At 35.0% G+C, this 24,860-nt stretch overlaps 1 protein-coding gene across 1 annotated transcript in view; it reads left to right on the forward strand.

Moving 5' to 3' along the window:
- ANTXR2 (ANTXR cell adhesion molecule 2) overlaps window positions 1-24,860 on the forward strand; it is a 151,924-nt gene that overhangs the window by 125,245 nt on the left and 1,819 nt on the right. The window contains exon 17 of the mRNA XM_015074377.3: window positions 24,773-24,860. This exon is cut by the window's right edge and continues 1,819 nt beyond it. Within this exon, the coding sequence (XP_014929863.2) occupies window positions 24,773-24,811 (39 nt within the window). The 3' untranslated portion in view covers window positions 24,812-24,860. The remainder of the gene's footprint in view (window positions 1-24,772) is intronic.

Below are 24,860 nucleotides of genomic sequence, written 5' to 3' on the forward strand. Positions count from 1 at the left end.
TTCCTAGAATTGTATGAGAGATAGAAAGAAGAAAAGTATAGTTCTTACCTTTAGTTAGTACCCTTGTGTATATAAGCATGCTTATATAAATAAGTATACTATCTAAACCTTGGATACTACTGTTGTATCATGTATAAGTGCAAAGGTCAAAATCCACAGTGCAATAAATTACCAGAGCTTAAAGTTAATTATTTTAAAGATTGTGCAATAATTTTTTAATTAATTGCTTTCTAATTATTTCATGTAGTTTTTTTTTTCTTCACTATCTCTTAGGTTTAATAAAGGATATTTATTTATTTATTTATTTATTTATTTATTTATTTATGTATCATTGGCCAGTCTCTAAGAGCAACTTGAATGCTATGGAAATACCTCACTATTTTCTTCCATCAGCAATTATACATGAACTTTTATGAGGGAAATAAATTCTCTTAAAAGGAAAAGAAGCTTTAATAGAGTTAGAAAAATGTGAGAATATTTCGCCTGTTCATTTGGGTTTTGGAGTGAGATAGAGGGGAAAGCTTCTCGTATGGGATGTCTCAAAGTAGGATTCTAATGTAGTGCTACCAATTATAGTGCTGACGTAGGGAAAAGAATGGTAATAGTTTTGAAAGAGAGTAGCCAAGTGCAGATGAAAGAAGATCTGAAAATAGCACAGCTAAATAGCAGTGTATCATTTTACTTTTTTTAATGTTTATTTTTGAGAAAGAGAGCACACGCATGAGTGAGTGAGGGGTAGAGAGAGAGGGAGAGAGAGAATCCCAAGAGGCTCTGCACTGTCAGTGCAGAGCCTGACATGGGGCTTGAACCCATGAACCAGGAGGTCATGACCTGAGCTGAAATCAAGAATAGGGCACTCAGCTGACTGAGTCACTCAGGTGCACCCCCCCCCCCCGTAATGTATCATTTAAAAATTTATCTGAATGGGGATCGATTTTTAAAAATCCAGCAAAAATTAATGTACCTATGAATTAAATAATTATATCATTTGTAGTATTTACTTGAGTGATGATTGAAACCACTGGCCCCCTTAAAAAGTAACATCAGAGTAATGCTGGCAATGATGTCTGGTTACTTCCTACATTTAGAACTGAATGCTATCTCTGTATTAGAATATGTGATCTATAGTTAAGTTGTAATATGTCAAATCCTGGTAAATCACATTTTCTTACAACTTTAGAATGGGATCATAGTTCTTGGTCCTTTTTGGGGGGCATGGGTTGGCAGATGCACTTATAGTTTAAGAAACTAGATCCTAACAGAAGCTAAGTCATCTCCGGAGAGTATACTGACTGGAGTGTCACTCTTTAATATGACTATACAACACCTAGACCGTGGTGGAATTGCACCACGTATTATGGCAGTGATGTGAGATGGCCAGTGTTCCTTCTGAAAACAAGCAGTCAATGTACCCACAAATGGTCACAACATACTCCTTTCTAACCCACGTTAGATTTCCAAGTCTTTGAATTTTAAACACATCTGACAATTTCTTTGCATCACAATTTCTGTAGCCAAAAGAAATAAGACTTTCTACTTTATTCTGCATACCTTCAGCACTTCATTATAAATAGCAATGTGCTTGCTTGCACTTTAGTTTCTACTCTGTTTCCTCATATTAGCATGACCCAGCCTTCACCCAAGTCACTGCTCCTTCTGGCATTTCCCTGTTTCAAGTCCCCTTTTTGTCATACCAGCTGGCCTTTGAGCTTCTCTTTTTTTAAAAAAAAATTTTTTAACGTTTTATTTATTTTTGAGACAGAGAGAGACAGAGCATGAACGGGGGAGGGGCAGAGAGAGAGGGAGACACAGAATCGGAAGCAGGCTTCAGGCTCTGAGCCATCAGCCCAGAGCCCGACGTGGGGCTCGAACTCACGGACCGTGAGATCGTGACCTGAGCTGAAGTCGGACGCTTAACCGACTGAGCCACCCAGGCGCCCCTGAGCTTCTCTTTTTATGATCAGTATTTCTCCCTAGACAATCCGCTGCCAACTCTTTGTCACTATTTCCTTTTCACATTTGTGATCCATGATGTCCCATCACAAGTTACCTTTAATTTCAGGAATGCTGTTTCTAGTTGAGCGAATTATGCCCTGCATAAAGGTAAAACCTGAGGGAATAATGGAGGATCATTGAAATCCCGCCCACTTTGTGTTGGCCACCCTGAGTCAGCCTGGAAGAAAGGGAGCTTGTTCTAATTGGCCAAGGCAGTGCCTTAAAAAAAAAATACCCAGAACATATAATTTTTAAACTCTTCACGTAGGTAGAGGGCATGCACTTTAATTTTAGGAGAGTGTTATAAACCTACCTATTTTTAGCAACGGCTAGCGCTATTTCATTGTTTTCTTAGAATGCTCAGAGTCTGTTCTCTTAACACACAACAGGATCTCTCTCCCAATGACTGTGTGTGTCCCTCATGAAAGAAGTTCTGAATAGGTAGATAGTTCTTTGGTTTGGAACTTGACTAATGAAAGTTCTGTTTTTTGCTCCAATATCTGCTTTGAAGTTATAGTTAAAATAATTCCATGCATCAAACTACTTGCCATCTCATCTCTGTTAGATGGGACTAGTAGTAGGAGCAGGAGTAATAGTAGAATGAGGAGCAGCTGTAGGAATGGCATTTATGCATGTTTATCATGTGTCGAAGATTGGGCTTCATGTGCAAGCTCACACTTGTCCCACTAATTCTATGAGGCAGTACTACCACTTTTCACATTTTATCAGTAAGGGAAATGAGGTGGAAAGATGCGTTCTTCCAAGTCAGATGCCTCTCAAAATGGCGGATTTGGTTTTCAAAGACAACAAAAGCCTACACTCTTAACCACTGCTTCCATCGTATTCAAAAGCATTGACAGTCATTTACTGATACTCTTGTCACAGAAACTCTTTTCTGTTGCTTTTTCCATACACTTGTAAAAAAATTTTTTAATGTTTGTTTATTTTTGAGAGAGAGATACAGAGTGCGAGTGGGGAGGGGCAGAGAGAGGGAGACACAGAATCCGAAGCAGGCCCCAGGCTCTGAGCTGTCAGCACAGGGCTTGATGCAGGTCTTGAAACCACGAACTGTGAGATCATGACCTGAGCTAAAGTCGGATGCTTAACCAACCGAGCCACCCAGATGCTCCCATACACTTTTTTTTTAAACGTGCTACAGTTTATATCTGAGGGAAAAAGTAAAATTATTTGCAACTAATTAGTTTCTTCCAATAATTTGATTTAGTGGGAAGACAACAATTTAGAAAAAGTAACTTCATGTTTCTTGCACGTGGAAGATGGGGGTAAATAGGTAGTAAGTTTTAAGTTTTTATTACAAAACAAATATGTACTTTATATTAAAGAAAATTTGCAAAAGTTTCAGGACAAAGAAAAAAGTATCTTCCCCTATCACACAAACCAAAACTAGTAAAGAAAGTATTACCTCAAAACTTTTTCTGAGCCTGTTTTTAAATATAATTGAAATCATACTATATAAATACTGATTTCTAGTCTCCTTTAAAACTATGTGATTATTATTTTTCATATTGTTACATAGCTTTTATGATAACCGTCATATGACATTTTCCAAGCATTTTACTATGATCAGTTTAGGAATCCTCTGTGTTTGGATATTTAATAATTTTCTCAGTGATGGGAAGGACACTATTGTAACCAATGCAGCAGTGATGAATCTGATTGCAAGTTGGGTACATTTGAGGAGAAAATGAATAGGTTTATAATGACAAATTAGGAAGGAAATCTTTTTCCAAGGAAAATACACCACTCCTTTATGCCATTAAGAGTTGTTGTGAACCATTTAAATAATTATACAAGGAAATTCTTTCTGCGCACAGTCGCTACCTTCCTGAAATGCCTCCTTCACTAATCTTTCTGCTCTCTCTAGACTGAATCACACATTAAATGTTTAACCCTTTTCTCCTCTTGGGGGCAGTCTTCATGAAACAAACTTAACTATGAGGTGGGCACAGGTGGGGTTACTTAATAAAGGTCATTTTTTAATGTTTTGCTTGTATTTAGAATTAACTGAATATGAATAGTAAAGGCCTGACTTAATATACCTATATAATGGATATTTTGGGGGCATTCCAAACTTAGAGTATGCTAATTTGACTTAGTTAATACTTTCTTTTTCTTTTTTTAAGATAGTCTTCAAGTAATATTATATTAGCAGTTTACAATAAATTTGTATGTCAGAGGAGTTTTAACGTGTGAACGTAGGTGACACATGAGTGCCTTTATATCCTCCTTTATTTTTCTTTAATATTCATGGAGTTAGCAGTTTATTACTATGTACTGAGAGGCATCAGTGGACAAGACAGATCAGGTCTTTCTTCTTGTGAGGTTTACCTCTAGCTCAAGAGCCACAGAGCAAATAATTTCGTTATGGAATGTGAAGTCCTGTGAAGAATTCTGTGAATAAGAGTAGTGGGGGGCATATTTGGTATATTAATAGGCAACCAATAAGATTCTCAGGTAACAGGAACTCTGAAGGAAACAAAATGAGGTAAGGAAATAGAGAATAGGTGGGAAGGGTCTACGGATACTCAGATACACATGAATATGTGAATGCATTCAGGCGGGTGCACAAAAGAGAGTATCCTCTTCTTGTATTATTGCTAAGGATACATCATTCATCTAAATACCATCTAAATTAATGCATTTGTGGCAAATAAAATGAATTAAATATGCTTATTTGTTCCAGAATTTCTATTGTTGCTCTGGGAACAAATAGTGAGCTCTCACAGTCGCCGCTTTAACCTTGCCAATCACAGACTTCCTGTAAGTGCACTGCAGTTATTTGGAATCTTTTCTGGGTTGGCGTTGGCATTCTTTTACTAGATTACATTTATGCATTAGTACCATCTGTGCCTGCTGTACCTTCTGTGAGTTAGCCCTGGCCAAATGACTGGCATTTATCTGGAAGGAGAGAGAGAGAGAGAGAGAGAGAGAAAGAGAGAGAGAGAGAAAAGAAGAGAGAAAGGAGAGAAAAAGGAGGGGAGGAGAAGGAGAGATCTAAGAGCATTTATTCTACTCTGTTGGCACAAGTGGAATTTAGGAGACAAGACACATCAGTGAGCATAAAATATTTGCAGCTGGTGTCCCTGACTCCAACCCTTGTAAAGCTAACTCTTCATTTGTGTTCTCTTAAAAAATAAAATATAATAGTTATTTACTTTTAGCCTGTGATATGCAAAAGAAGATAAAACCAAGCATTTAAATAAGGAAGTATAACAAAGCACATTTGCAAAATTTTCAAGTTGAGAAAAATTATGTACAATTTGAATATGTGTGCGCTTATATGACAGTGAATATACATAATGTGAGTTTGGTTTTGTTGTTTAGATTTGGTAGACTGCTCGAATTGGACTCTATTTTGGTAAACGTGTTGAAATGTAGACTTAAGAATATTACAATCATGTAGGAACAGTATGGCTCAATATTCAACATATAATCAGGATACTGAATTTATTCTGTAGAATCTTCATGCAATTATATTATAAACCACAGTTGACCTTTGAACAATATGTATTTGAACTGCATGGTTCTCTATTTTCTTAATAATATTTTCATTTCTCTAACTTTCTTGTAAGAATACAGTATATAATACATGTAACATAGAAGGTATTTGGTAATTGACTACGTTATCCGTGAGGCTTCCAGCCAATAGGAGACTGTTAGTAGTTGAGGTTTAGGAGCTAAAAGTTGTATGTGGATTTTTAACTATGGGGGGAGAGGCACGGTGATGCACCTAACCTCTGTGTTGTTTGAGAGTAAACTGTATGTGGTATTACAGAATAGATCAGTAATTCCTATACCTAAATCACACTGTAGAACTGTAAATGGAAATAAATAACTCTCTGATCAGTAAAAATAGATGTTGAAGAGTTCCGGCTCATTGGCACTATTATCTATTCTTATCTCATACCTACTTTTAGTGGGCTTGATTATCTGGTTTCCCTATTGGTGTCAAATTAGAAGAAGGGATATAGAATTGAGGCAGAAGGATAGATATCTATGTATCTATCTACAAAAGATAGGTACGACACAGTAATGAGAGGTCAGCATTGCAAGGAGGAGAACGAGAGAAGATAGACAAAAGACTTAGACCAGCACTGCCCCTGGGGGGGTCATATGATGTAGGAAGAAAAACAGCCTCACATTCCCTATTATCCTCTCAGGACATTATTGACTACATCCTAGTATAATAATTAATATTCATCATTACAGAGTTATGATATGAGAACATGTGCAGATAACTCAGTTTAAGATGATGGAAGTATGAATACATTCTCAAGGAGAGTTCCATCCAGATTCTAAAATATACAGAGTTTTAGGACTTAATGTAGTTAATCTACACGTATCTTTACATACTAGCTTGTATTATGTTTTCAGTTCTAGATATCTGAGTCACTTTCTGTGGTCTCAAATAGGAAAAGTCTCTCATATAAGTTTCCCTAATATATTTTATATTCTTTTTCATAATGCTCTTCAGACTAAATTTGTCCTGTATTTAGTTTTTGTATTTTCACTGGATTTAAGTTTCATAGAAGTGGGCATTTTTTCATCCAGTAATATTTTATTATGTCTAATGTAGTTTAAAAGACCTATATAAATATTCAAGATACAGAATTTTGTTAGTGCTAGGGTGGCAATGATTATGAGTGTTGGAAGCTGACACTCGTGGGTCCAAATCCAGGAGCTGCCATTTACTTGGGATGGACTTTGAAATAAATGATTTGCCTTCTCCAAACATCAGTTTAATCATCCATAAATTTTGAATACAATACCTGCTACATAGGGCCTTTGTGATTATTAAGTAATACCAGTACTTATAAAGCCCTCAGAAAAGCATTTGGTATATAGTAAGGACTAAATTGTGTAATGGTTAGTCATAATTATTGCTGCTGTTGTCAGAAAACAACTGATTATATACATGTGGAATATAATTGGTTATGGTTCAAATTATATTTTTTAGAAATGATTATTACTGAGTTCTTTGCTGTACTATGTTATGTGTATTTAGCTATGTATCTGTTTGGATAAGTCTTCAAACTCACAGTCATATTGCAATGTTAGCACTCGGAGAAAGAAATGCCATAGCATTTGCTCCTGTCCTGGGCCCTGGGTCCTGTCTCTGTTGGAGACACTCATGGTGGCAGCAGAATTAAGAACAGCTAAGGAGAATTTTCTTTTGCTAACAATAGCTAAGGTCTTTACATCTTAATCTTTGGTGACCAAGTCTGCCAGCCCAGTGTTGGCTACTTACGTTCATCCCCAGTAAATGGCAGCTCCTGGATTTGGACCAGAGGGTAGGCAACAGGGGAGAAGCCTCTTTACCAGGGCCAACTCAGATGACTGGGAACAGAACAGAGGCTGGGGAAACCGGCAGTTTCTTTGCCTTCTCCTCTCAATTAAGAGGATAATTAATTGTTCCACTCTGAATTACTTGTTTCCCTGCTATTACATATGGTTAAGATTTGGTTGCTTCTGTTAGCATCTATTTGGGTTAGTACAGTAATATATCTAAAACTAGATTTTGAGTTAATTTTTGAGGTGTCAGATATTTTCTTATCTTATAAAAATACATATGAGCCAACAATTAGTTCTTTCTTACATGCCATCATTAGTTTTTATAACATTAAAGTGAATTGACCAGCATGGCAAATAAAATAATCATGATAAATATGTAGAGATAACCACGTATTAGGAATTTATAGTAAAATTTGTTATATATTTTTAATATATTAATAAGTGTTTTTATTTAAACATAAATATTCCATAATATTCCTAACTGAATTATTATTGGTATGTGGGATATTTTGATTTTTTTATATCTTGAAATCACCTTATCACTGACTTCTACAAATTATGATATTTCAGCTGATTTTAAAATCATATAAATAATAATTGTTTATCGTGGTAAAATATGCATCACATAGATTTACAATTTTAGCCATTTTTATGTGCACAATTCAGTAGCATTAAGTACATTGACATTGTGTAACCATCACTGCTATTTATCTCTAGAACTTTTTCATCATCCCAATTAAACAATAACTCCCCCTTCTCCCTTTCCCCTAGCCGCTGGCGGCCATCATTTCATTTTCTGTTTCTGCGAATTTGACTATTTTAGGTACCACATAAAAGTGGAATCATACAGTATTTGTCCTTATTTTACTTAGCATAATGTTTTCTGAGTTCATCCATATTGTAGCATGTGTCAGAAGTTCATTCTTCTTAAGCCTGAATAATATTCCATTGTAGGTATATGCCGTGTTCTATTTATCCATTTATCTGTCGATGGACTTTTGAGTTGTTTCCTTTGGCTATTGTGAAAAATGCTGCTAACTATATGAGTGTGCAATAAGGACTGTACAATACCCCTTTGGGTCCCTACTTTCAGTTTTCCCAGAAGTGGAATTGCTGGAACATACAATTCTGTGTTTAATTTTTTGAAGAATCACGATACTGTCTTCCACATTGTGCCATTTTACACATCCCCTAACAATGCATGAGGATTCCAATTTCTCCACATCTTCTCCAACACTTGTGGGTTTTTTTTCTATTTATTTATTTATCTGTGGTTTTGAGAGTAGCTGTCTTCATGGATGTGAAGTGAGATAATGATAAGCTTTTTTTAGTTTCCACTTTTCTACTTATTTTTCCCATTTGTAAACAGGTAGTGTGTACTTCCAACTCAGGCATTTTGCTTGGCATGGAAATACAAAGATAGAAGACTTATCTGATAAATTATGGTAACCTCATAGCAGCTTTCCCATATAAGAAACATAGTTGGATTTCTTAGTTCATTTAAAAATATCTACAGACATGTTATGTTCAGCTGTCTCCACATTTGATGAAATTGATTTATTTTTAAAATAAAATAGTTACTTTCACATGCAAGTCTTTACAGATCTTTATAAATTCTCATTTTCCTTTCTAAGCTTAAAATCATATCTCTTAATTTGCTTCAATATGGCAACCATCTCACTTCTCTTTCAACTCACATAAGCTAACACAACCTTCAAGATAGGAAGCTGACATGTAGTCTATAAAATAATAAGGTTTAGAACTCGAACCTTACTTCTGACATCATGGTAGACACATTTCCTATCTCATTGACAACATGGTAGAGTAAACTGTTTTCATAGACATGATTGAAGTTGCTGTGTTTTGGTAAGTGAAATATTTTGGTTAACTAAACTTTCTCAAAAACATGCACAAGAACATATGACTCTTCAATTGATTATTAATTCTTACAGAAATTGGATTCAGATTCTCATTCACAAATATCGGCTGATTCACTCAATGCATATGAATCACTATTAATTCAGCACACCCTTGGCAATCTTGAAAGGTCTCCAGAGCCATCATTTTGAATCAGTTTTTAGTGTAGAGGTCTCCAAAGGTAAATAACCTAGGACACTGAAGTGACTGTTTAAGAACACACTGATTGGTGGAAGGTAATTTCTAAGATCATTTTATTAGGTAGAATTTGTCTTTTTCCCATAAAAGTGAAAAGCAACCAAAGAAAACTGCTTGCTTTAACATTTGTCTTGTCTTGAGAATACCTGAATGATGTCAGATTTTCTTTGTCAGACTTTGGTTGCTCAGTACTTACTTTTTCGTGGACACCACATCTGTGATAATGCAGTTAAGTGGATAGATGAAGGTTGTTATACTAATAGTATTGGTTGCTGTTAATTAATTTATTCACTGGCTGATTTGTACAAGTGTTATTTTTAATATTGTTCAATACAAAATGACCCCAAGTCATACAAGGAGAAGGATTCTCTTGATACAATCTTTAAAAATCCATGAATAAATTCGGTAGAACCTGAATAGTAAGCCATCGACTGTGGAAACTTTAAGTCCTGAAGGTTAGTATGATTACAGTAAAGAGATTATGTTTCTGTTAGTTCTGAGTCTCCATAACCTGCCTGATTTGAAACTACTGTAAAGTAGCTTTTGAACCAATATTTGAGGCTGGAATTCAGATTTTCTTTTTCTTATTTCCATATGCTCCGTTTCAAATGTATGTTACATTGTGTATTTAAAGCAAGAAGTACCAAAAATCCACATAAAAATATGTTTTCTTCATTATTAAAAGCTTCAATGCCATCGTCATTTAGGAAAAAAAAAACAGTGAATATAATTCAAGTCTATACAACAGACTTTTAATAGCACCAAATAGAACGAACATCTGGCTTTCTTTTTGCAAGGTGCATTGATGTTGTCAGAAGAGAATAAAAATGCTGATATGATTGTCCATGTTTGGGGTTTGCCAATACAGAATATTTTATTCATTCAGTGTTCTCTGAGTTCCAAAGATAGGTGTTGACTTTGATGAAAAAATACAATGATATATATTTAGAATGACCAATCTTTCACATTTAGATCTACAAACGTGCTGCTGCAGTTGGGTTTTTCTCAGGGATGCCATTCAAGCAACACATTACATTGTCATCTCACATAGCCTTTCTATTTGTGATGATAGGATGCCAGGTTAGAGGATGACAGCTTGGCACAGCTTTTATTATGGCATTGTACTGATGCATGACTACCTCGCTTTTGTTTCAGTCAAAGAGATATTTTAAAGTGGCAGCGTTTTGAAAGTGAATTTTCGTTGTCATATTTAAAAAGTGTACCAGAGGCTGAATTTAAAGAAAGCAAGCTTTCTGAATATTAGATGTTTTGCAATTGCAAGAGGCAGTTTCTTGTCCCTTCCTTTCACGTTTCCTGACTCTAAAGAACATTCTTTGCTCGAGTCCTGCCATAGAAGTAATACTTTTCTAATACCCTCTCACCAAAAGAACAACTCCAATAATGGAATGCGGGTTAAAGATGTATTAATTGACATTGATTTTTCAAGTTACATTTATCCTTTTAAAGAATGTTCTCAATCTTTTTAAGCCCAAATCTTTCTTTTTGATAAAAAGAGCCCCGTATCCATTAAATCCTAAACTTTCACATTTGTCAGCAAATGCCACCAATGTTGAGAGTATTATAAAAACGTGTATTTTGAAAAATCTGCGTAAATTGTGTTGTATTATTTTCAAATTCAATAATGTTAGTAACGAATGTAGAATAATCCCTCCTTGATGCATAACTTAGTCTCTGGAATTTTTTAACACATGTAGAGATAGAAAGTGGTGTGCCACTTGTGTGAAGAAATACCGTGTTTCTTCAAATATTGATTTCTTTGACAGGGAATAACTGAGGGATAAAGGAAAATAAATGCCCAGGAAATCAGTTAATTAACTCGGCATTGATTTAATGTTTCACTACTTCATAACATGTTTACATGTGGTTGGGTTGCTTGTAATGACTGCTTCCTGCTTGTCAAAGCATGTGTTGATTTAGATCTAAGAATCATAATGGGCTTAGAATATATACTTTTATCTCTATCTTCTCTGTTGGTGGTTTCAAGCATGAAACAGACCTCACTTTCTACCATCTGCTCTCCATTTAAAATTGACACCCAAGTTCAGTTCCTCTCTGATGCCTACTTGTTTCCCAGCTTAGAACAATTCTGTCCTGTGGTTCAGCCATCTCCCTATTAAGCCTACCCATTGGCCTGGCGTATAGGAAATGGAACATCTAGGACGGCTTGAATATTCATGTCTCAAAATAAGCCAGAAAGACTTTTGCCCATGGAATGATGGCCACTATTGCTTAATTACAAGTCAGTTAGCAAAAACTGAAGTACAGTTTTGTTGTTTTGTGTTTTAATGTTTAGACAAGTGAACTATTTTATTTTATAGGTTGCTAATCATTGTGTTACTAGATTCAACTATCTCAGTATTCATATGGATATCTATGTCAGTTACATGTTTCAGAGAGATATTAGCTGCATAGGTTAAATTTAATATTTCAAACCCTGTAGTTATTAACTCAGCAAATATTGTTAAGGAGTTAAACTGTAGGGTGAACACTGTCTTAGGAATTTGCAAAATGGTGGTGGTGGGGAAAAAACATGGAGCTTGCAGTCTAGGAAAGAAGACAGAACTTAAACAATTACTTAGATTTCTTTGTCAAAAATAAATTAGAGGGGCACCTGGGTGGCGCAGTCGGTTAAGCATCCGACTTCAGCCAGGTCACGATCTTGCGGTCCGTGAGTTCGAGCCCCGCGTCAGGCTCTGGGCTGATGGCTCAGAGCCTGGAGCCTGTTTCCGATTCTGTGTCTCCCTCTCTCTCTGCCCCTCCCCCGTTCATGCTCTGTCTCTCTCTGTCCCAAAAATAAATAAACGTTGAAAAAAAAAATTTTTTTTTTAAATTTAAAAATAAATTAGAACTGTTACAATGCTGAACAAACTTTGCTATCACCCAGAGTCTATTTTTTTGTAGTAGGATAAGATATTGGGCTAGTAATATAATTTTGGGTTTAGAAAATCATTTTGGCCTAGATTATCAGAATTTGTTTTTCTAAACTAACTGAAAAATGACTCTATATTCACATCAGTGTGTCTATATATCTTCCTATCTATCTATTCACCTTTTTATCTATCATCTGTTTGGTACAAACATTAAACCCAATACTTGTAGATAGATCTAAACTCTACTGGGATTTATGTTGAGTAATTACATAGACAGTCAAGTGGAGATTAAATAAAGCCAATCGCTTTTTGTTCCTTGACCCTTCAATATACAGGTCTTCATCTTTTTTGAGTTCTATGGACCAATAAGCAAACTGTCCTTTGTGTATAGAGGTAACTTATTACACACAAGTGAGTAATTAGTAGTTGGAAACACTATCATAATCATGTTTGTTCACTTATTTGAACGCATCTGTGTGTTTTTATGTGTATAAATGTTTAAACTTTGAAAGTTTAGTCTTCCTGTTTGGGGAAATTATGTTGGATTAATTATATCTCCAGAGAGGGTCTAATACTTCCACAGTTGTTTCAGAAATCAGTCTAGCTAGTTGATATGTTATTTAGACTAGGAATGTCTGTATTGATTAAGGGACAAATTAATGCATGTTTAGTTTCTTTTCAAACTGTAAACAAGGGATTCTATTAAATACCATTTTATTCTCACTGATCAGTGAAATGACATCTGGGTCACAGTAGTATCTATATTTGCAATATAAATCCCTGTGGCTATGTTTGAAAGGTGTCTGCACATAAAAGTAGGGATAGATTTCATGCTGCTACCAGCCTAATTTTGGTATATGCAATTTAAGGTGCCACTTGAAGTTTTGTTCTCCATGGTATAAGTTTAGTAATAAATGTAGTCATTTGGCTGCTGTGCTAGCAGTCTAGAATGTAGAGGTATAATGTGAAGAATCAGAATCCACATTACTCAAATGTTATAGAAAAGCATATATCATTTCGTATCATATATCTAAATATTAGTCTCTAATAAATATATACAAAATTAAGTCCTGACTTTGGGGATTTGGATATCTTCTCAGTAGATATAAAAGTGACTTAGCAATTGTTTAAAATTGTTTTTCCAGGGGCACCTGGGTGGCTCAGTCAGTTAAGTGTCTGACTCTTGGTTTCGACTAAGGTCATGATCTCATGATTAGTCAGTTCAAGCCCCGTGTCTGATTCCATGCTGACAGCACAGGGCCTGCTTAGGATTCTTTCTCCCTTTCTCTCTGCCCCTCACCCGCTCATGGTTGTGCGCACGTGCTCTCTCTCTCTTTCTCTCTCTCAAAGTAAATAAACTTAATAAATAAATAAAATTGTTTTTCCAAAATTTGACAAAACATAAGTAAAGTAAGTAAAGCATAAATTTGTTGAATACATGCATATATTTTCTATTAAGACTGAATGCCTTGAATGAGTTCATAAATATTTGCTATGCTGAAAGAAAACATTATCAGAGTAACTAATTTTCCAGCTAAAGCGGTAGGCAGATTTTTCATAACGTTTTTTATTTATAATCTTCTAGAAACTAATCTGTAATTACTCTTCAAAGTGAAGCTTTAAAAACTGTACATTTCTATAAAGTATCTTTAATTGATATTATTCATGCAATATCAATTTAAAAATTTAAAGTGAAGTTTTTAATAATTGGTTTTCTTTGAAAAATCCTCATCTCAAATTAGCCGGGAATTTAGCTATCTGACAAATGACCCAAAGAACTGTGAATACTTTTAAGTAGAGAGAGCTAATAAAAATCTGTGTGACTCAAGTGCAGGCTGAATTCACCAACATATTTTTAGTTATTAATTTTTGAGTGGGACAACACATACTGTTTCAGGGTCTCAAAGGTGAGGATTTAATTCTTAGAAATTTAATTTAGCCAGAGATGCATCATTACATCCCTAGGGTCATATACATGAGGAAAATCTCTCAATGATTATTTTCAGTGCTTATATGTGTTAAGTATTCAGGATTTCTTTTAAATGTGACAAAAGCAATTTGATAAGACAAATTTTCTCAGTGCCTGATTTTCTAGGAAAAAAATCCATGAATTGCATGTAATTTTTTTTGCTCTGTGATATTAACATAAAACTTTAAGTTTAGAAATATTATAGTGCAAATTAGTATTTTCACATGGCATTCTTCCACCGTGAGTAAATTAATTTATTCTATTTCTCACCTAATTTAACAGTAGTGATTTAATATGTCTTTCATTTGGATTTTTAAAATTAAAATTTTCCTAAATGCATAATTCAAATATGGATTGAGGTTTCAGTTAGCCATTATTTGATATAATGGTGGGTATTTGAGTTCTTTATTGTGATATTGTGTGTGTGTGTGTGTGTGTGTGTGTGTGTGTGTGTGTGTAAGAAAGGGAGGGAAAGGAGGGAGAATATTTTGGTACGCGTGAATCTTAAGAACTTTGAAAAGTAGCTCATTTAACAGCTTAACTCTATCTACTGTAAAAGAGATGAGAGGGATCCAGATGTTAACTTTGTATAATTAGTAACTTTGCTTTTACAAAGGAGAATTTGTAACAGGTACCCTACAAGGCTTTCGCATGATAGGATCTCTGCTTCCTCTCTGACTTCATCTTACACTTTCTCCATTGCTCAATCTACTCCTGCCACACTGGTTTACTTGTCTATAGATATGCCAGAGGTGTTTTACCCCAAGGTCTTTGCAATTGGTTTCTCTAACAGAATTACTCTTCCACAGATAGTCACAGTCTCATTGACTTCCTTTGAATCTCTGCTCAAGAGCTACCTCAACATTTTTTAAACAATTACAACTTCTCCAGCAGTGGTCCCCCACACAGACTGATATATACTGATACTCTGTACCCCCTTACTCTGATTCAGATTTATATTTTTCTTTCGGCATGGATTCTTCACAAGTGGTGCTGTGCACTTTATAATGCATCACATCAATTTCTATTAGGTAGCCAGGATAGATCAGAGAAAGCAGGTTGTAAGAGTCTGATCCATCATATTGATTATTATATATTTGTAACATGGCCCACATTAGTGTTTAATAAATTTATTTTATTTTGGCATAATGTGTCCCAGATTCATCTTTTACATTTTGGTTTTAAGACTGGAATAAACCAGGGCGCCTGGGTGGCTCAGTCTGTTAAGCATCCAACTTCAGCTCAGGTCACGATCTCACAGTTCATGAGTTCAAGCCCCACATTGGGCTCTGTGCTGACACCCCAGAGCATGGAGCCTGCTTTGGGTTCTGTGTCTCCCTCTCTTTCTGCCCCTCCCCTGTTTGCACTCTGTCTATCTCTCGAAAATAAATAAACATTAAAAAAATTTCTAAAAAAAAAAAAAACTGACATAAACCATTCAACTCCAAAGAGCCCAAGATGTTTTTAGTAGATAATGGTATTTAGAGAACACATTTTGAATATTAGGGTGCTAATTGTTATTGGGCTGTCTTGCTTCTAAGCATTTCAGAACATAAAGCTAGAAAATTGAATAGTTTTGAAAAATATCATGAATTTATTATGGTATATTTTCAATTCTAACTTAGCATTAAGAGCTCTTACTGAATATTTTTAAAAATTTATACTTGTATCTCTTTTACCTTACATGAAAAATCTTGGCCTTAACAGTACTGAAGTATTTACTTATTTGCTTTAACCTACCAGATACATACCTACAAATTAATAATAAAGTACTGTTCGTAAAATTAAGATTGATTAATGAAATAAAACATTTCTTTGCTGCCATATTTGTCTTTGGATTATATTCTGTTGTTGGTATACAGGCAAAATACTGTTTTAGTCACTTGAAATACTTATTTTCTGGATGTACTTGTGTATCCAATTCATTTGTTTCAGTTTGCGTCCAGTTCTTACATCCACGTATTTGATTTCTATTTGTTCTATCCATTCTTCATTCCGTTTCTCCTTTTCTGCCCTCTTTGTGCTAACGTAGTCGTTTTGTAATCCATTTCATCTCCTCTCTTAAGTAGATTTTTGTGCTGTTTTTTTTGTGGTTGTTCTAGAAATAACAATTTGCTTTTAGAATTTTTCACAATACATTAGCACATAATATAGCAGTTTAAGACCAATATATAAACATTACAGTGACCTAATTCACATTTCCCCCTCTAACTCTGTGTGCTTTTGTTGTCATATATTGTATTTCTACATATGTTAGGAATTCAATAATAGGATTTTTTTTACTTTAAGTAATCAATGGGTGTCGTAAAGATTTTTCATTTCTTTTCTATATTTGTATTTCTTGTTTGTTCACATATTTCCTCCTCTGTTTTTCTTTATTTCTTCCTGCAACTCTAGGCTTCCATCTAGTGTCTTTTACTTTAGTTTCAAGAACTTTTAGCACTTGTTATCTTTGAAGTCTATTGTAGATAATCTTAAAATGTTTTTATTTTGCCTACATTTTTGAAGGGTATTTTCTCTGGATATGGAAATATAGGTTGATTTACCTTCCCTTAACACCATTTAGCATATTTTGGGGAATTCCATTGTCTTGTGTCCTCCACTGTTGATAGAAAGTTGGCTGTCCTGCTTGTGTTTTCTTTGTATGTAATGTCTAGGAAGGGTGATGAGGTACAGAGAAGTATGTTTTTATGATATTCTTTGGTTTTCATGACTTTTACTATTTGTTCCCTGATATATTTTTCTGTGTTTTAATCCTGCTTGAGCATCACTAAGTTTCTTTGATCTGTAGGTTTATGCCTTTCATGAATTCTAGGATGTTCTCAGCCATTATTTTTTCAAGTTTTTCTTGTCCATTATTTCTCCTCTACTTCTGGGACACCAATTACTCATTAATCCATTAGATGTGTCCCCACAAATCTCAGATTCTCTTTAGTTATTTTCTTTCTTTGTTTTTCAGTGGGAACAATTTCTATTCCCCTACCTTCAAGTTCAGTAAGCTTTTCTTCTGCTGTGTTGTCTATTTTACACAAATCAAAAGCATTATTCTGATATTACAGTTTTCTCTCTAGCTTTTCCATTTCATTCTTATTTATAGTTTCTGCTGAAACTTACCACATTTTTATACATGCTACCTATCTTTCTCACTAGAAATTTTAATATTTTTATCATAGTTATTTTAAAGTTTGTATCTTTTGGCTGCATATTTCTCTATATTGACTGTGTTTTCCAGTAATTATGGGTCATGTTTTCCTACTTCTTTGTGTATACTATAATTTCTTATTTTATGCTGGGCACTGTACATAAAAATAGACACTGGATAATATTTACCTCTAGAAACATAGCTATCACTTCCTCTGTCATGTTGCTAATCTGTAGCTGAGCTGGGTCACGATTTGTTGCGATTTAAGTTATTTTTATTTCCCTATTGGCTTAAAACATTTTGAGGGCAGGATCAGGGATTTCTTTTCATCAGAGCGCGCGCTCTCTCTCTCTCTCTCTCTCTCTCTCTCTGTCTCTCTCTCTCTGTCTCTCTCTCTCTCTCTGTCTCTCTCTCTCTCTCTCTGCTTTACAGCCCACCTGTGAGCTTTGTGGGTAGCAGGAGAGTTTTCTTCGCTCTCCAGCTGCCAGTATCACATCCCCTCACTCACATCCTCTGCAACTTTCTGTATCTTGAGAGACCAGCTTCCATATTGATTCCTGCTTATAGCCTTTAACTGACCAGTGATTTGCACTCTCAGAAAGCCTCCTGAATCTTGGAGGGATTTTTCTCAGTTCTCCTGCTCTCAAGCTTTCAGTTGGCTGCTAAGGCCCAGGTGCCTCAGGGTTATTTTTCTCATCACTCTTGCCATTCCACAAACCTTCAGTGAGCTGCTTCCTTTCCCTGGAGGAAGGTCCCTTTGGAGAGGGAAAGATTCCTATTCCTTCCTGCCTTTCTCCCATCTTTTAGTTGACTACATTCTTGTTCTCAGGGAAAACTTCTTGTACTATGGAGGGATTTCCCTTAGCTTTTCTGCCATGTCCTCAGTTTTTGGCAGAGTTCTGACTTGCACTTAGTGAAGCCTATTTTAGTTTGTAGGGATTTCTTTTCTATTGAATGTTTTTGCAAATGTATGTATTTATGATTGCATTTGATAGTATATAACAAGATCTGTTCAAAGATCTCCTTTACACCCTCATCCTGGTCCCAACCTGAGTCCCCTCTTCCACCTATCAATAACTGCTTTTATTTTCAAAGCAAATATTGGCTTTTAATTTCCATTTGAAAATATAAGTATGTAGCAATTCTAGTGTATTTTTCTTCTTTGTAACATAAAATATAGCATAATGTATATGCTATATGCAGCTTGCTTTTTTTCCATTAATAGACCCTGGCCATTATTCTATAGTAGTATAAAGACATCTCCTCCATTCTTTTTAACAGCTGTATATGATTTATAATATTCTATTATCTATCTGTATCTTATAGTTTATTCATCTTGTCTCTTACTGATGGGTATTTGGGTATTTTTCAGTTTTGTTACATACCCATAATGTTACACTGTGCATGTACAGAACTTATATTCTGTTTTTCTATAGCTTTAAGTTATATTTTTAAGTAGTTATTTTTTTACTATTGGTTTAAGACCTAAGATACAAATAGTACTCTAATTGAGATTAGAAAGAAGAAAATTATTCCTACACTACTTACAATGTATCCAACTAAAACAACGTATGGAATTCTGATTTTACATAAATAATTCTACTGGGCATCTTCTTCCCATTACAATGTATCATGAGGCCCAAGAACGTATTGCCAACAGTGTTTTTGGAAAACCATCAAAGTTTTACATATGTATGTGTGTGTTTGTGTACGTGTGTGTGTGTGTGTGTGTGTGTGTGTGTGTGTATAAAGAAAAATTAAGAGACCTGAATATTTGCAAAGTAAATGTTAGCAGGGCGTATAGAGTCACTAAAATTTTTCAGGTGCCATAACAGAAAGAAAAGGGGAAAAAAGCATTTGAAAGTAAATTTGTCAAGCAAACTCAGCACTTCACTTCATGACATCTACTGAATATCCATATGGTGTGTGGTCTCTAACTATAAATGAGATTTTTATAGGTTGAACTTCCATTACAAGACAGTATGTGTAATTTATATTTCAGCTCAAAATCTTGCACTTTTGGTTTGAGCAGAGGATAGTAAGGATTCTCTCCTATATGTGTGTGTGTGTGTGTGTGTGTGTGTGTGTATACTCATATATATATATGATGTAAAATTTTATGTGTTTATATATATGAATTGCTCTCTTGATATATATCTCATACATAGATAGATCTCTGTTGCATATATAGGAGAAAGATGATAGTATGTGCCCTCTCTTCAGTCTTGTACCTTCAGTTGCTTCAGAAAATCTCTGCCCAAAGAGCCTATTGTGTCAAGTCGACATTCTTTCCTGATAATCATGATTTTCTGGACCTCTTGAATTGTTTTGCGTCTATTTCTATATGTACCCACGCTTTGTATACAATTTTAAATTTGAATCACTGTTTACTGTTGCACAAAGCACGAAGGTTTAGTACATTTAGAAGTGGAGATATAAATAAATCAGCTATCTGTGTTTGAAAAGTCTAAACTAAAGTGCAGTTGTATGCTTCAGCTTGTCAATGGATATTTATGAGGTGAGCATAATACTATAACAGTTATAGCAGTGAAATATATCCTGTGCAGATAGCTAGTAAAGGAGTTCACTAGCATTAATGCCAGCAGAATTTTAATGCTGAAAAAGATGGGAAACATGGCACTTGCTCTGGCTAACGCTACTCTTACTGGCTACAGTGAAAATGAATAGGTGAAATCAGTTTTCAAATATTGCGAAAGAGTTAGGGTCTATATACTTAACCAACAGCAAATATGTCAGTTTCGACTATTATCTTGTTTTCATCTCTTGGTTTACTTAACTGTAGAGCAGTAACAACACCAGATATTTTTATTTGGGGCATCAATTTCCCTTTCCCACTTATTAAGAGACCCAAAAGAAGATATTTCCAACAAGGATTTCTGGAGAAATGTCAATGAAATTCTTACTCTAATAGATACTTGTTAAATGCCTGAAAATCACTTAAGTGATGTTAAAGATGACAGATTCTAATTGTGAATTTAGACTTTGTGACCAGAGTTTTATTTGTGATTTATCCTTGGTACATTCTGTTCCTTCTCAGGTGGACGGAAAGTGGATAATGCAGTAAATCTTCTGCATAGAGTTCTATTCTAATAGATGAGTTGAGATGTTAATGTATTTCAAGTTTATAAAGAATCATATTGTGCTTATTTTTTTAGAAGCCAAAGAAAACAAAGTTAAGCTTTCAATCTTTAGACGTAGGATATTTATTCTTGTAGAACTTTTGGGATTTTATGAAGAATAGTATAGTTTTAATATGATTACAAGTATAAACTTCAAGTTCATATTAATTATCTAAGTTAACTAAGATTAAGTTCAAATTAATAATCATTTGACATCAACTGTCTGCAGAATACTTCATTAGGTCCCACCAGAATAAGAAAAAGCAACAAAGAAGGGAAGTAAACATGATATTGTCTTTTGGTATAAGATAGAGGTTGAGGCAATTCATTTGTTGGAAGGTTTTGAAGGTTTACCTGAATATGGAATCTTTATGTGTACGAAAGTTGAAAATTAAGAAAGAAATACATATTAGTTTAAATTTACTTATACCTGGTCTACTTCTAAAGAAATCATAAGAAAAAAACATACCATCAAACTACAGAATAAAAATATAGTCACACTATATGGACACTAGAAAGTCACACTATATAGTCACACTAGAAAATGAACGCTAAGGGCGGTCATAGCTTCTGGAACATCATGTGCCTGCATTTTTTGAAAGCCAAATTACAAACAGAAAGGCTGAGTTATATAGTTGCCATTATGTAAGGGTAGCACATAAACTTACCAGAAGTGACAAGCTTTATCCTAGTTAGCTCTTAATTTCAAGACTTGATCCCTTAATATCTGTGTTCTCAATAGCAATTTTCCAAAATATAAAATTCTCTTTATATGACCAGAAGTCATCTGGGCTGTTCCTATGACCAAAAGTCAAGGGAATAATGCTGTAATGGTGTCATAGATCTAGGAAGGCATGTCTAAAGAAGAATAAAGAAACCAAAGTCCAGATATATAAGTAGCTTATTGGTGACCTGCCTTAACATAAGCATGAATATCTTGAATAATAGTTATCAAAATTCATTTTAATACAAATAGAAACAAAATCTTGTAGTGAATTGCAATTTTAAAGGTAGGTGAGATGGACTTCCTTGAGCCAAATGAGTATTGAGGGGCTTGTAGTGTGCCACCTCATTCCCTTCTTGTGCACCGTGCCAGCCATGGTGACCCCTGAGGCACCTACAATGGACTACATGGACTACAGTATAAAACCTGACAGAGAAATACATGGCTGGCATTTCACTTAGAAGTTCCCTCCCAGTTGGAGATAATTTTGCCAACTGATCTGGAGAGACAGGATTCCAAAGTTATTGCCATTAGTGCCAGAGGTAAAATATTCTACGTTGTTCATTGAATAGAGAAATACGTACCTCTAGATACCAGGCATATGGTTAGAAAGATCGATGTGGTATGAAAATTGAATAGCTTTCCTGTATTATTATTTAAATATAATCAATCCCAGCATGCATAGAACTTCAGATAGGCTGTGTGTAAGTGGTTGAACAGGCATTTCATGGAAACTCTTAGAAATGTGTATCATAAAAATGAAATGCTGACTATGGGTTGTAAGATGTATTCATCATTGGCTTGCATCATGACCATGCACTCTTTTTTTTAATTTTTTTTAACGTTTATTTATTTTTGAGACAGAAAGAGACAGAGCATAAACAGAGGAGGGTCAGAGAGAGAGGGAGACACAGAATCTGAAGCAGGCTCCAGGCTCTGAGCTGTCAGCATAGAGCCTGATGCGGGGCTCGAACTCACGGACTGCGAGATCATGACCTGAGCCGAAGTCAGACGTTTAACCAACTGAGCCACCCAGGCGCCCCAAACCATGCACTCTTGAGTAGAATTGCATTCAGATGGATTCAAACAGGATGTTAACTGTAAATACAACCTAGAGATGAGTAAACAAGGTGATCTATAGGAACATTGAAAACTTTGTCATAGTTGGTAGCTGGAGGTGACTCCCAGAGTGAGTAGTCAACAGATTCCCCTAGGAGTAAGATCCCTGATGTAATACTGAATAAAAATTCCTTTCTGGCCAATAGTTTTTTTTTTCTTGGTTATCATTTTTATTTTTCCCTTTTTAGGGCTAATCTCTTCCAGTATCTCTGTATTTTCTTCTCTCCTTCTCCACTGCTGTATTTTTCTCCTTTGTAATCCTTTTTCTCTTTCAAATTTATGTTTCTTCTGTCTTCCTATTTTTGAGGTCTGGTTATTATGTATTCATTCATTTTTATGTTCGTCATCCATTCATTTGTTTCTAAGTGAGTATTTATTACAAGTTGGATCTATGTTAGATACTGCAGTGACATTGTACAGGACATACAATCCAAAAGGCTCCAGAAGATAATATTTTTATTAAAAAAAAACAGTCCATCACTGTTTTAATATGCATAGTTCAGAACTATATCTTATTGCACATGAAGTTACACTATCATGGCTTAGAAGCACTGTTTTATTGCTTTGCTCAAACATTTATTAATCATGTCATTTTTTTCTACCTCTCCCCCTTAAAAAATGTTTAGAAAAGGGATGTGTAATGAAAATAATGTTTTCAATGTTCCCATGGCTTTTGGTGTCATACTTAGTTAATCTGGAGAAGAGCATCTTTTCACTTAATATTCATCCTAAAGTTCTTGTTTGAAGGTTCTAGACAGTACAAAAATACAGTCTGTGTCCATGACCTATGACCAAGGAATTTTGACCTCATTCTAAAAGGGTCTTCTCTCTGCTTTTCTCCCACTCTCATTTGCACAGCTATTATTTGTAGACACTAGGTACAAAGTAGGTAATAAAATTGACAGTTGTAATAATGTTGCCTCCAAAATTGTTTAGAAGATGTATAATTTTTGATGACTGTCTGCCTTTTAGGCAAAAGCTGATGGAAACAAGTTTGCTTTTATGCTTTCTCTTTTTTCATTAATTTCTGAAATTTCTAAATTTATTGAGCAAACATTTTTGAGAGGAAAATGGACCAAAATCTTGTTTTTATGTTCTAAGCTGTCTTCTCCAACAATATTTGTTGTTTTTTTGAATCTTACCATATATTGGATATTTAAAACAAACTTACTATTCACATTTAGAGAGAAGTAAAGAGAAGTTCTAAAATCTGAAGTTAAAGAGCAGATATTATGACAAATAGGAAAATCTCAGTAAGATGATAATCTTTACCCAAAACTAGAAAAAAGCAGTATGCTTAGCTTTTGGCCTGTTGAGAAATCTGGATGTGGTTTATGTCGTACAGAGTATCACCATGGCTGTACCCAGGAGACCAAAAGAGGAGATCCTTTATCAATAATTTAAAACTTTGTTTTCAAATAATTCTTGGATTATTTACAATTACATAGGAAACAATGTGTCTCCATAACCTTCCTTGAAATGCTAAGAAATTGGGATGACAGTCTCTGAAACGTGGAAAGTAGTGGTGCCTGGGTGGCTCAGGCAGTTGAGTGTCTGACTCTTGATTTCTGCTCAGTCATGCTCTCATTCTCATGAGATCAAGCCCTAAGTTGGGCTCTGCACCGGGCATGGAGCCTGCATGAGATGCTGTCTCCTCCTCTCCTTCTGCCCCTCCCTGGCTCATGCACGTGCACACAGGTGCTTTCTCAAAAAGAAAAAAAGAGAAAGCAAAGAAAATGTGGAATGCAAATAGTCGCCCTTTGTTAAGAACACATAATGATGGTGTGTAGTTGCACACAGAGAAATGGTCAACAACAGAGGATGAGTTTTCTACTGTCTTTGGCAAAAGCCTGTTATTAAAATGCAAACAGAAAGAGATGCCATCTCTTCCCTTTCTCCCTGACTCCTTATCCTCCGTCTCTTACTACTTCTCAAGTGCATTCTTCATATATACATTTTAGAAGCACCATTTTTATATCAGTTTTAAAAGCACCAGATTGCATAAAGAAATACTTTCATTTAAATCCATTATAGAAAGAAACATAGGGTTTGGCTTTGATATTTTTATTGCTAAGATAGTAATGCTATACTTTAAATAGCAATAACATAGTTCTGTTTTACATAGAGTTCTTTCCACTCTAGTTTTACCATACGGTTGTGTAGGTGAACTTGCTCCAGAAAAGATCTGAATGAACCACCACCATGCTTTGACCCAAGGGAAAAAAACATGACTTAACGGTTCATCTTAACATTGACGTGTTCTTGGGTAATTGTCTATTATGTCATGGTAGGAAAACTAGGTATTCTTATGCCTTTTTATAATTGCTTTAATATTTCAATAGTGATTTTTTTTTTCTTTTCTAGGGCCGGTGCATAAACTTCTCTCGAGTTCCATCTCAGTAAAAGGAAAACAGGAAGACCAAGAAGGTATGAAGATACATCTTCACACTGC

The sequence above is a fragment of the Acinonyx jubatus genome, chromosome B1 (assembly GCF_027475565.1).
Source record: "Acinonyx jubatus isolate Ajub_Pintada_27869175 chromosome B1, VMU_Ajub_asm_v1.0, whole genome shotgun sequence".
In the NCBI taxonomy this organism is placed as follows: Eukaryota; Metazoa; Chordata; class Mammalia; order Carnivora; family Felidae; genus Acinonyx; species Acinonyx jubatus.